At 43.7% G+C, this 14582-nt stretch overlaps 1 protein-coding gene across 1 annotated transcript in view; it reads left to right on the forward strand.

Moving 5' to 3' along the window:
* The window catches only part of LOC310868625 (voltage-dependent T-type calcium channel subunit alpha-1I-like), a gene marked incomplete at its 3' end in the record, with an annotated part of 246639 nt that overhangs the window by 201550 nt on the left and 30507 nt on the right, over nucleotides 1–14582 (forward strand). The window contains exons 28-31 of the mRNA XM_083779083.1: nucleotides 3252–3403; nucleotides 4086–4195; nucleotides 8406–8539; nucleotides 10367–10437. Coding sequence (XP_083635209.1) covers nucleotides 3252–3403; nucleotides 4086–4195; nucleotides 8406–8539; nucleotides 10367–10437 — 467 coding nt within the window. The remainder of the gene's footprint in view (nucleotides 1–3251; nucleotides 3404–4085; nucleotides 4196–8405; nucleotides 8540–10366; nucleotides 10438–14582) is intronic.

Raw genomic sequence — 14582 nt, forward strand, 5'->3', positions numbered from 1 at the left:
CTCAGGAAAACCCAAAAATGTCAAAAGGGCAGAAAATGCCAAAACTGAAAAAGAACTTTACAAACACGAATGCAAAGCGCAAAATACAAAGTCCAAAAAATCAAACCTCAGAGGAGCACACGGAACCAGGAACACACAGGGGACATCGACAACATCAAACTATGAACTGACAACAGTGATTTGAAATGAGTCCAGTTATGTAGTGAGCAGGTAAATTGTCAAAGTGTTCACAGGTGGGCTGACGAGGGAGTTGGAGACAGGTGAGTGCAGGGACTGAGTGAGTGGTAGGGAAAATGGGAGTGGCCAGGGCTGACATGGTCTGTGGAGAGACAGATCCTAACACGCACGCACGCACACACGCACGCACACACACACACACACACACTGCGCGCACACACACACATACACGTTTCATGCAGTTGCTGTCATGTACTTTTTGATTTAGAGCTTGCCTTGTTAATTGGAGGGGAAGTGGAGTGGGAAGGTCAAGGAGGGCAGCGGTGGAGCTGAATATGGAGATCAGAGAACAGAACAGGTGCAAAGAATGAGGGATATATAGAAGAGAGGGGAGAGAAATGACAGGCATTAACTTTAATCTGTCTGTCCTTGTCTGGACACAATTTCATTCCTGAATTTGCCCCCGGGGATCAATAACGCTTTATTTCATTCCGACAGGATCAAACAGCTTTTCTTTTCTCGAAAATATGATTCATAATTGAACAAGACTCCCGTATGTTAAAAGCTGCAATACGAACTGATTTGATTGAATAACATAATTTAAACTAATGTATGATGGCGTTTGTTATACAATATGACTAGCTCATCTGCAGTGGATGGAAGTAGTCTCTTTGGCATTGAGAATTGTTGACCCTAGTGCCGGATAGGATACCTATACTAGTTGACAAGCAGCCCTGCCTAAAGCTCGTACACACACTACACACAAGTATCTCCCCTGGCCAAGCCGGGATTCCATTGGATGAGCGGTTGCAATTTGGTCTCCTGGGTTTGAATCGGCCATGCAATTTTTTGTAAATGAATGCCCTACTTGATCATACTACAGTGTCACTCAAAAGTATTAACCTTGTCAATCTGCTACTTTTGATATTTTGAATAGTCCTTCTGTGCAGCACTGTATGTGTCATTAGTTTCAAATAAAAGTACAGAATGACAAGAATAACTCGAGAAATAGAACAGATGGCAAAGGTGGAACAAAAAGGAGAGGAGAGGACAAGCAGACAGATAGGCTTTTGATTGATTGATTGATTGATTGATTTAATAACAGTTTGCAGAATTACAGTACATTTCAAGTACAACTCAATACAAAACTAAAGAGTCAAAGACTGATAAACTAACATGCAGACAGGGACATTCAATGAGACACAGAGACCAAGAGCAACACATGGAAATGGTCCATTTGGCGTGGGGCTCTCCTCCACTCACCTTGGTAACGGTGTATACCATAAGTTGCCTTATAAAGTTAATCCTCAAACTGTTTTTTTTCAAGGGCAGGGAATGAAACATCTGCCGTGGCAAAATGGCCTCCAAGGCTTGCTCAAACGGTGCATAATCAAAGAGAAAACATAACCTTCCTGCTGGGTTTGATGTGGTTGGATTATTCTGTCGGGTGCAAGCATGAAAATGCAGGCAATGTTCAAAGTGGAAAACCAAGTTTTCCACCTTGACAGAGCGCTGCGGGAGCCCAGGAAACACAAACTACTGAAGAACTTGCAGGCAGACTGCATACAAACAGGTTTACTTGCTATTCACAGGCTAACACAGGCTGGCAAAAACAGGGCAACAGAAACACACTAGAACATTATTTCAAAATAGAGGTACAGAATGACAAATCAAGACAAGATGCCAATTCGGCAGAAAATAACATGCACATCTAGAGGTAGAGCCTCTGTTTTTCCTTTGTTTTTCTGCTAGATTTGTAAGCATTTTCTTCTGCCTACAAATGCTACTTCACACCAATAACCATAGAAGGAAAGGGACTATATATCCTGCTCCCTGTGGGAGGGGAAATCAAAGCTTTTGAAGCTTCACCCAGCTGTTAGGACTCGGAGTTAAGTGGTCAGGGACACCTAAACAAGTAGACTGGTCAAGCCGAGGGTCGAACTGCCGATGGTGGGATTCCCAGACGGCCTCTTTCTCTAGTATCTCTACCCACTCAGCTACGGCCGTCAGAAGCTGAATGACCTGCCAGCTCTGCATGCGTGGCCTTTAAACACCAACACACACCACCATCAAAGCTGCACTGTAGTCTAGTCAGATGGCCGCGCTGGTGGGAATTTTTTTCTTTTCTTATTATGTGCAATAGTTATACTGTACAATACAGAAGAAAGAACAAAGCACTGGAGCAACTCGAACAAATTGAAGCGTTTCTATTCAAGTACAGATGATGGCAGAATTGTGATGCGAGTGGTGCACCTTCCTCAGGATGGAGATGTACCACCACTGGTGGAAAGTAACTAAGTACATGCAAGTACTGTAGTTTTTCTTTTCTTTTTTACTTTACTGGAGTATTTCCAGTTTCAGTACTTTTACTTCTACTCCACTATATATCAGAGGCAAATATTATACTTTTTACCCCACTACAATTATAGTGAAAATGTTACTAGTTACTCTATATACCTGTACATTTCAGCCGTGAAAATAGCCAATCTACAAGCTTACAATTGTGAGCTTGCGGATCTGCTATTTTCCAAAATATTTTTTTACAATTTATACATTTGAAAACTTGTGAAATGGGACATTCTGCATAAGGAGTACTTCCTACTTTTGGACTTTTACACACGTAGATTCCTAACTTTTACTTGTAACAGAGTATTTCGGAACTGCAGTATTGGTACTTTTAATTAAGTTCAAAATGTGAATACTTTTTCCACCACTGTGTACCACTGACATTGAAAAACATCATCTTTTGTACTTCAATTAAAAACGCTTTCATTTGTTTGAGTTGCTCAGGCGCCTTTATTGATCATGCCATTTCACTTTGAAATGACCATTAATTGTCAAACAAATGTGTTTTAAGTGGTTTTTTGGCATTGTCTTTTAGGCTTTGCAAACCAAAGCCATGGGCAAGTATGACAGATAATTTAAATATTAAAAACATTTTTTTTATTTTTATAATGGATATCTTTTATACTATTCTATACATGTCTCATTATGATCATGTCCAGCAGGCTTCTTGACTACGGTATGTGTTTTCTGATCCCTGTCACCACCCTGCCACCCTGTCACCCTGCCAGACGCCCAGAAGCTGCCCTACTTTGCCAACTACTGCAGCGTGCGCCTGATGATCCACACGCTGTGCACCAACCACTACCTGGACCTCACCATCACCTTCATCATCTGCATCAACGTCATCACCATGTCCCTGGAGCACTACGACCAGCCCCGGGTAAGCTCTCAAAATAATAATAAACTCACTAATAGATTGAACAAATATTTATTATAGAATGAGAATAGATATAAATACCCCGCCCAATTGGTCAGCTGATGGTACTGCAGCATATTTACCTCTCGAGTAATACCTGACTGAACAAACTCCGCCAGCTACGTATCATCTATGTTGCTCCATGTACACACAACAACTAATGAGACACAGAGGTACTGTATAGCTCCCGGATCGAAATGTATAGTTCTATGATCCTTGATAGAACAAGCTCATCTTAGCGTCTCACTTTGTGCAGCATGTACCGTACAATGCAACCACTGATGTGTTCGTAAATGATGACTACCGTACAATAATAAAATCGTGTTCATGTATATGGACCGTATAACAAACATATAGCTTCACGTCCTATGCATTGCAAGGGATGGCCAGGCAACTAAGTTACAAAATACACTGATGGGTCCTATTATTATTTGTCATTTGTAATGCAGTAACAGTAAGTAGCTTGAGCTCAGAGAGCAAATGCATGAATTAGATTTTTTCTGTATCACAGATATAATAAAGCCTTGCTGAAGCACTAAGATCAGTTACTTTAATTAGTTTGTTCAAGACAACCATAATACATAATACATCATTCTACAAATAATGTTAGTATTTCCAAATCCTCTCTCTCTCTCTCTCTCTCTAGTCCCTTGATCTCGCCCTGAAGTACTGTAACTATTTCTTCACCTCATGTTTTGTACTGGAGTCTATTCTCAAGCTCATCGCCTTTGGCTTCAGACGCTTCTTCAAAGAAAGGTACGGTGTGTCCCAAAGAAAGGTACGGTGTGTCCCTGTCTCTGCCTCTCTGTTTCTCTCAGCCTCCCAGTTACTTTTTATATGGTCCCAGAATACTTGTTTATTAGAAAATACATTATAGGGACATAAAACAAAACCTGTCCTATGGTGACATGAAAAACATTGGCAGGTGAAGATACTTACAACACACGTTTCCTCAAGAAATAATCTGCTATACAGTATCTAGCCCAGAGCTGCAGTGCAGGGCACACATGCACCTTCGCTGTAAACATCAGCATTCTGTCTCTGATGGTGTCAGTCTCGTCTTCTGCTTTGCTGTTATTTTTTAGTTTGTTTTCATATTGTTACCTACTGTGGGTGTAGCTGAGTGGGTAGAGACTAGGCTGTTGGTGAATCATAAGGTCGCCGGTTTGGTTGCTCTTTGGCTCACACACCAATCTGTGTCGAAATGTCCCTGAGCAAGACAATTTACCCCTTATAACTGCTCCTCAGGCGCTGTATTAATAGAATTCATTATTCATTCCTAATTGTTAGAGTGGGTAAATGCAGACACCAAGTTTGATACTTTTAGTGTGTGTCACATACGCATAGGCGCAATGTACTTCTGTGAGTGTGGCACTGGTGCCCCAGAGGCAGAAACAAAGGGGAATGGGTTCCCAGTATCTCCTTTGGGATCACTGGTTCTTCCTCCTTAAATTTCTCCTTTTGAATTTCTTGGTCTTTTGCTTTTCCTTGTTGTCATGTTCCCTTTGGCTTCAAGGAAGCGGCCTCTCCCATGCTCTCCATCTTCCTCTCTTCTTCGAGGAAGGTCTCCTTTTTTCTTTTTCTTTCTCATTGCTGCCATTTTATCATACTCAAACCCTTGTCTATCTGTTTGTCCGACTGGCCCTATTATAACTAACCCTATAGCTGACCCTAACCTCACACTAACCTCACGCTGGGAATTATGGAATGTCAGGATTATGAGCGGACCCCTGACCACCTGACAGAGTGGCTGTGAGACAAAAAAACATTTTTTTCTACTAATGACACCCTGTTATAGAACGGTTATAATGGATAATGTGCCCCTCATAATTGATTGACCCTACTAGGTTAACGTTGTTCCGGATTGAATTAACCTTGATTAACACTTCATCTAACAAATCATCTTTTTTTAATTTAGATGATGATTAGTTAATTCCATCTTGATACCAATCTGATCTTATTTCCTGGGTTCACTTCCCGCTGGGGACACTGTTGGCGCTGGGTGCGTGTTCACTCCTCCACGTCATCAGTGCCCATAGCCTAGATGGGGTTGGCGAAATGGCCTTTCTGTGGGGAGTTTGCATGTTCTCCCCGTGTCCCCGAGGGCAGGTAGTACCCTCACAAAAAACATGCAGTAATCCTGGTCTCTAAAACTGCCTCCCCCTGGCCAGCCGGGGCGCCTGATGGTAAAGGAACTCGCCCTACATTAAACAAACAAAACATCATTTTGCAGCATGCACACGCAATAAGCACTCCTTTTTTAAATAACTTGGATTACAACGCACCATTTCCTTTTCATCGTATTATACTTAGGGTCTCGTGTCAAGTATTTGATGTGACAACATTACAACATTACAGCTGCCGTCACAATTCCAGGCATTTGTGCCATAATCTCTGCGTAATGCGTAATCTATACAATACCACAGTAAGCACTTTTGTAGTTCAAAGCACGCTGACGTTATATATACTGCTGCCGCTTTGATCACAAAACATGCGATAAGGGAGACCGCCGCATATGTGAGGGATTTGGGAAATATGGCATAAAACGCATGCAGATTTATTCTTAAAGATTTTGCTCGATCTGTCAACGAGTTGCTTTATAAGTTGCATGACACGTACTGTATGCACTGTATTGTGAATACGATTCCCGGGCTATTGACTTACGTTATGCCACACATTGTCAACGAACATAAAGCCTGCTGTCCAACTGAATGACCCTGCTCAAAGTTATTTTCATCAAAGGAATTCAAGACTTAACCATTTCCCTTGTCATAATTATTCACAGTAGGCATGATAGGCCTTTGTTTTGCCGTCAAATCAATCAATCCACAGTTAAAAGAGAACCTGCAAGTCATTTTTGCTAATCACAGAGCGGCGGTAATTGTTTCCCAAGGTTAGGTGGGGCGGCGGTGGCTCAGGGGTAGTCTGGCTGGATGGTAACCGCAGTGCCAGTTCGAACCCAGGCTCCCCCAGAGTTAGTGTCGAAGTGTCCTTGAGCAAGACACTGAACCCCAAATTGATCCTGATGTGCTGGTTGGTGCTTTGCATGGTTTCCGCCGTTGCCTTGGATAAAGGCGCTATATAAATGCACCATTTACCATTTATTTACCATTTAGGTTATACACGGCAAGCCACACGTGCCAACACTTCCACCGTATTGAGCTTAATTGGAAAGCATGAAACCTGGAATGAAACATTCTACATAAAACATCTCAAACATGAATTCACTGAAACATTCTTGATTAGAATGATCTAGCTGACACTTTTATCCATAGAGGATGAATGGCATTTTCAACATTCTTAACCATAATCAAGCAATGTTTCATGTGCGCAAAACACTGGTGCATAATAAAGTAAAGTAACCCTATAACCCCTGGCATATAACCTCAACCACACTAACCTAAACTCTAGTCCTCACGACAATGTCTCAAATGCTGCTATACTTGTGTGGACATTTGGCGCTCATAAGTATAGCAACACACACACACACACACACGCACACACACACACACAAACGCACACGCACACGCACACGCACACACACACACTGCCGTGCTGCCGTGCCACCAGACGCATAATCCACTCCAGTTGCAAAAAAGAAACCTTGTTCTGTTCTGACGGCAGTCCAATCAAAGCGCTGGCCTATAATTGACAGTGTGTGGTGGCGGTCGGTCGGCCTTGGCCTGGTGAGACTGCTATATTAACGGCGTCTCTCTCTCTCTCTGCAGTGAGCTGACTAACGGGGGGATGCGTGCGGGGGGATTGAAATAGACCCGACTGTGATGGCAGCTCATCGCCGCTGACCCATTTTAGCGGGTCATGATGGGGCTGAGAGAGAGAGAGAGAGAGAGACGTCGGGCGGGCGGGCGACGGGGAGACGGGTAATAGATAACCAGCGTGGGAGGACAGGAACGAGCGATGGCGACGAACGACAAATGCCGGGGGGAAAATGAGGGGTTCAGAGAGAGAGCGAGGGGGGAGGGGTGGGGGAAGGGGTGTTGGGGAGGGGGAGGAGGCGGTGGAGAATGAGTCCATTGCACATTTATCAGCCTGCGCTCGCTTTTTTTATTTTTTTTAATGTAACATCACGCCAGGTGTGGTGGAGAGCGGCCACGGTGTGTGTGTGTCACAGTGTGTGGTGTGATTTATTAGAACGGGGCGTTCTGCACTATACTGCATTAGAAGTGGGTCAATGGAGTAGCAGGTGCAAAATGATGCAAACATACACTCTGTGCAACAGGTGCGAACCTGCTCTCTTTCTCTCTCACACACACACACACAGGCACACACACACACACGCACGAATGCGCACACAACATTACAGCTGCTGTCACAATTCCAGGCATATGTGGCATAATCTCTCAAATTAACGCGTAATCTAAATCTATACAATACCACAGTAAGCACTTTTGTAGTCCAAAGAACACTTTACATATGCTGCTGGGGCTTTGATCACAAAACATGCCGCAGCTTATATGAGGGATTTGGAAAATATGGCATGAAACGCATGCAACACACACACACACACACACACACACACACACATGCACGCGTGCACACACACGCGCGCGCACACACACACACACACACACACACACACACACACACACACACGCACACATAAATGAAGAGTCGTCAGGTGCGGTGCAACATGGTATGCTCAGATCTATAAATCTTGTCTGTGTTTTAACCTATTACTTCTGTGTGTGTGTGTGCTGTGTGTGTGTGTGTGTGTGTGTGTGTGTGTGTGTGTGTGTGTGTATTTGCATGTGAATATCTGTGTATAAATGTGTCTGCTTGTGTATGCTTCCTCTGTCTTCTGTGTGCATGTGTGTGTGTACATGCATGCGTGTGTTCCTCTGTGTTCTGTGCGTGTGTTCCTCTGTGTTCCGTGTGTGTGTGCGTGCGTGCTTGCGTGTGTGTGAGTGTGTGTGTGCACGCGCGCGCATGCACGTGCACGTGTCAGGTGGAACCAGCTGGATCTGGGCATTGTGTTGTTGTCGGTGATGGGGATCACTCTGGAGGAGATCGAGATCAGCTCTGCCCTCCCCATCAACCCCACCATCATCAGGATCATGAGAGTACTGAGGATAGCACGAGGTACACGCACGCACACACGCACGCACGCACACGTTTGTATTACTATACGTGTGAGGACATCTACATTTCAGGATTTTATGAATGCCAGCAGCTTGTAGATCTAAACACCATGATTTGTGAGGGATTGTCTCTTGACAATTACAGTTGATGTGTGAGTGTGAGCCCAGCCCGCTGCTATTTACAGATACAGTAACTGCTTCCTTAACTGTAGCCTATATGCTCGACTCAGTTCCTTATGCAACTCTCTGGTATAAAGGACTCTGTCATTGTTTTATTTCCATAGTGTCAAATAATACAGATGGTTTCCTAAAAGCTCCCGAAACAAGCCTGCTTACTACGGCGTCTTTGTGATGGGACAATATTTGCTCCAAAATAAAGCCTTTATGAACAGAAATAAGTGGTTGCGGTGGGCTTTCAGCTAGTAGTAAAACAAGTAATTCCAGCTATATGACAGGCGGGATTTGGTTTGGGAGTTTGACTGCTTGACACCTTTATTTTACACCAAATGCGGTGATTTCAGAGAGATGTGCACCTTATAGTGTACTGTAGCTGCTATGGGCTTTGAGCTAGTAGAAAGTATTACCAAGTATACCACTGGGTTTAGAAAGACCTGTGATTCTCAACCTGTGTGAGGATATAAGTGAGAAGTGGGCCTCAACAAAAACTGGCAAAACACTCTGAGTGATTGTAATGATGATCTAATATGAATTCAGACAGAAACACTCACATCACAAGTTTTTTATTGCAACAAATGGAATACAGTTAAACTTGGCGTTAAAGGCTCCGCTCTGCGATATATTCTCTGAATTTTGTCGAAGCAAAATCATGAAATGTTAGCAAAACCCCCCATGGGTATACAATAACAGCATACTGTATCAAGACAGTTAATGAGATTAACTTGAGTCATGCAAACTTTAAACATACAACTTGAATGCGTTTTAACATTAAAGCCATAGAACATTTAATCAGATTAGAGCTATGCAACATTTCAACATTCAGTTTGCATGTTTGAGCAATACTTAAGCAATACATTGACATTGATATTTAGCTTGAATCAGCAGACATAAATTCAAGTATTTGCGCATATGCCAGGCTCTTGGGCCTATATTAGACTCTGATCAAAAGGTGGAGGCTGGGGTGGTGGAGGCAAGCTTTGCCAACAGAAGCAGTGCCGTAATTAAACGGACCGCCTTGTTGAGGGAATGAGGCGTAATTGGCGTATGGAAGTGTGACATAATGATCAGCTGAGATGTGAATGAGGAATAGGAAGCTATAAGCTGATTGATGCAATCGGTTGACTGACACTGATTACACCTGAGGCGTTCAGACTAACATGTACCTGTATGAACTAACGCTTTGCTACATATCATGCAAGAAAAGAAATAAGACTTGAGAAAAACATGGTTTTCATTGTGATACCGATAAATAGGAACTTTCACTTATCCAAGGTGGAACACATTTGATTGATTGATCATTAAAATATACAGAGTCTGAAAATGCACACGACCCACTCAGCATGCTTTGGGCCCTGATCCGGGAAAGGTTGAGAACCAATGGCCTGGTGTGTGTGTGTGTGTGTGTGTGTGTGTGTGTGTGTGTGTGTGTGTGTGTGTCACACTGCGTGTAAATTTAGAACTGACCTTTTCGCAGAGCTTGATGTCTTCCATTTAGGCTGTAATTGAACCAGAGGGAAGTTCCCTCAAATGGCCACATTTACATATCTCTTTCTTTCATCCCCCTGTGTGTGTGTGTGTGTGTGTGTGTGTGTGTGTGTGTGTGTGTACGTATGTGTGTACGTGCGTGTGTGTGTGTGTGTGATGCACACAGTATTGAAGCTACTGAAGATGGCTACGGGAATGAGAGCCCTGCTGGATACGGTGGTCCAAGCCCTTCCGCAGGTAACACGCACACACACACACACACACACACACACACACACACACACACACACACACACACACACACGCGCGCGCACGAACACTGACTTGCCAGAAAGTGTCTATAAGGCCATTTAGACTTTACTGTGACAGCTTTATTACCGTAATGTAGCCTTGAAGCCACAAGCAGGAAGTCAGACAACAAGTTACACAAACATTATAGGTGGACTGACTGACTGACTGACTGACTGACTGGCTGGCTGGCTGGCTGGCTACACAGGGGGGTGCAGTGCCCGGTGTTCGGTCGGACCCACGGTTGTCCAGAACCACCCCAAAAAGGCCCCTGCCCGGGCTCTGGACAGGGCCCCTGCCCAGTGCCCATACAGTGTCCATATACTGTATGGAGCTGGCTTGTTCTGACATCATTCTGACGTCTGCTTAGACTACATATTTGGGCATTCCTGACAAAGAACTCCATATATGGGCATAAAAGGTACACAGACATAATATCTGGGAGGGGCATGCATTTTTCCCTTTAAAACCTTGAAAAATGAGTTGTCATTGTGATACGTAGAATCTTTCAAGTACACTACGTTCACTCCATTGATCCAAGCCCGAGGACACAGTCGTTTGATTGATCAATCATTACAATAAACATTCTCTGACGCCGCATGCGGCCCACCCATCTGATGCCCACTCATCTTAAGTGGTCAGATGGGTGGGCAGCGAGAGCCTTCAAGATCCGAAAATGTCGGGGAACTGTCCACAACTGACCATAGACATAAAACAAGTGTGGTGTGGTGAGAGAGGTGAGGAAAAACAGATTTCTCATCTTTCTCATTCCCATTGATCCCCCCCTCATTAACATTGGGCCCTTTGCTCTGTCCCAAGGGTCCCTGGGAGGTAATTAAAACCAGAGCTAATTAAACAGGTCCAGAAGGTCTGCCCATGCATGTGTGTGCGTACAGTATACACACATGTTTGAGTGTGTATGTGTGCTGGTGAGAGAACATACAGTATACTTATATACAGTATATTTGGGAGAAATAAACCCCCCCCACCACCAAATTACAGCAAAATTCAAACAAAATACCACAGTTTTTTATCGCGCCGTGCAGCCCAGGGGGGCCCTGATATTTGTCTAGGCCGGGGGGCCCTTGGGAGGTTAAATCCGGCCCTGGTGGCGAGGGAGAGAGAGAGAGAAAAACGTAACAAAGTGCTAGACAGTATACTCGAGGCGAGGTCTTGCAATTTATCACTGTGCAAATGAAATGGCATGCTGCCAATGCTACCTCATTACCCGATGCGGAGCTATTGATGGGAATATTGACAGCAATATTGACAGCAATGAAACAAAGGGACGGTTTCTCTCATACAGTACATACGTATACTGCTACATAAAAGCAGAATTTACTCTGTGCACGAGAGGCGACACTGTACACCATAATATGGCCTAATGTGGCTTATTGCTTTGCTAAACCTGTTACCAAGCATGAGAATGAAACGTACCTCCAAATTAAAACCGTTTACTGCACAAACAAGGCCCAGGAAAGTTTACTTTACTTGAGTATGCCCATTTTTCAATACTTTACATTAAGTGTATGGTACTTTACAATGCCATGTTAAAATACAGTACCATGAAGATAAAATGAAATGGTGAAATCAAAACAAAATAAGGCAAATTAAGTGTTCGAGGAAATAATGTGGACGATAGAAGCAATTTGAAATCTATAGGAAGGTCATTGGTAGACAAGTATGTTTTCAGATGTCATTTAAAAGACGACGCTATGGCCCAGGCCGTAGCGTAACGGTCTGGGCACCGGACTGGTAATCCAGTCGCAGTATGCCGCGGGTTCGACTCCCGGACCCGACACGGCCTTTACTGCATGTCATCCCCCCATCTCTCTCCCGTTTCCTGTCAGCCTACTGTCTGTCCCTTTAAAAATCAATAAAAGGCGTAAGCCGCAAAAAAAATATCTTAAAAACAAAACAAAAAAGACGACGCTATGACTTTGCTATAGCGTCAACTCCTCAGACAGGGCATTGCACAGCATGGGTTCACCCATGGTCATGACGTGAGTCTGCAGTAACTGCATGGAAGCAAAAGACACAAAAACACAGTGTTTAGCCATTGTAATTGTGAAATGAACAAAAGTGTTGTTAAATAAAAAAGGTTTTTTGTAAATCAAAACTGACAACCAAACGTGACGCTCTTGTTTGCCACATAATAGTGATGTAATGTGATCACAGGTGCGTATTTACAGAGCCATTTACGACCGCTTTGAACACTAATGACAATCCATTTCATGATGTGAGATTTAGGATTGTTGACTCCCGTGCTCTGTAGCCGGTGAACGTGTCAATAGAGGGCGATGGAAGGACAGAGATCCATATGCTTGTAACAAATGGGAGGTGAGCTTAATAGCTCCTTGACTGATCTCAGCAGAAATCCATTCCAGGGGCCACTCTTCACATAAGATGCAGTGAGCCAAAGCCACCGGCCTCCACCATTATCCCCTCCTCCACCCCCCACTGTGGTGTAATGGCTGCTGCACGCTGTTGGCTAACTTTAACAGCCCCAGCTGTAGCGCTTAACATCCACACTAAAGTCCACGAGTCTCCTATCGGGGGAATGGTTGATAAGCCTCGTCCCACGGCAGATGTGGGAATGTCGTCTTTAATTGGGGGGGGAAAAAACGTCATTAGCGATTGTCCTCGTTTATCCTTTCCTCTGCAATTCTGGTTATTTATTTATATGTTTTTGTGGGTGTGTTTTCCTCTGCCAAATGCACCAACCTCATGTCTATGTCCCGGCTTACACTAATAGTATACAATTAATTGAATGATACAGGCTTTATCCATTTGGGTCACGTCAATCTAGTTTCTTTGTGTCTATACAGTACATCTGCTTACTTCATTTAAAGCTGCCTGCTTAAAGCTCTACTGACTAGAGTTATTAATGGTAATACCAAGTACAACATGTACTGTAAGTCATTTCTACTGAAGTGCCTCCAACTCTCTCCCGGAGTGGATTCATACAGGCCTATAGCCTGGACTTTTGCCTTTACTAGCCTACGTAGCCCTGTACTGCTACGACTGACTAATTTCTTGCTGCTCATTTCACTTTACCATCCTCGCAAGTGACAAGTGATACTTTTGTATCCGAAAAACATTTATTGAACTGAAATCCCATGTGCGTCTATAGCTAACAGCTTGACTTGGCTCATGTTTCCACAGCGCTCTATCCTTCCAGATTAGCATTACTGTCTCTCTTCCCAAATTCTCCCAAGAACAAGTATTGTTATATTGCTGTTCCAGCCTGCAGTGGAGCAAACAAGAGCCTCAAACAAGTGTCTGCTTAACACAGATTGACTCGTGTGAAGTCTCTTTCTTCTCCTCGTGCATTATCCACACTGTCTCTGATGTCCATGGAGGAAATCCCTAGTAGCTTCTCCCTGCATTATAATCTGACAGAGTTAAAGCTCTCTTTTGGACAAGGACAATTATAACAGGGTTGGTTCTTGGAGGAAAACAATGCCTTTTACTATTCCCAGCGGAGCGATGACGGCGCAGCCCCAGCATGTGACATTGATCACTTGGCTAGGGGGATTTTGTCTCTAAAAAATACATTAATACTTGTCTTGAATGTTTACTGTGCGACACGATCACCTGTGCCACAACATCAAATATAGGTCACAGTATATACACTATGTATGCACGCGCATACACACGTTTTGGACTCCAGTGAGTTGTCTGCAGGGTTGGCATGCATCTGGACTTATTTAGCTGACTAAATATTATAACAACTTAATTTCTTTGCAAAATATGACTTGTGCGTGCATGACCTAATAATAGCTGGCATGGCAAAGAAGAAAGCCACGTAACTTGCGAAACACTGCTCTGTTTCGGCTGTTATAGGCAGTTTGTCTGTGTGGAGGAGAAGGTGCCATGAACTGTCAACCCAACTGTAAAATTTATTGTAATTTGCAGATTCAAATAAATGACTATAAAGTGTGTGTGTGTGTGTGTGTGTGTGTGTGTGTGTGTGTGTGTGTGTGTGTGTGTGTGTGTGTGTGTGTGTGTGTGTGTGTGTGTGTGTGTGTGTGTGTGTGTGTGTGTGTGTGTGTGTGTGTGTGTGTGTGTGTGTGTGCGTGCGTGCGTGTGCG

This window comes from Protomyctophum parallelum, assembly GCF_964188405.1.
Source record: "Protomyctophum parallelum genome assembly, chromosome: 13".
NCBI classification, from domain to species: Eukaryota; Metazoa; Chordata; class Actinopteri; order Myctophiformes; family Myctophidae; genus Protomyctophum; species Protomyctophum parallelum.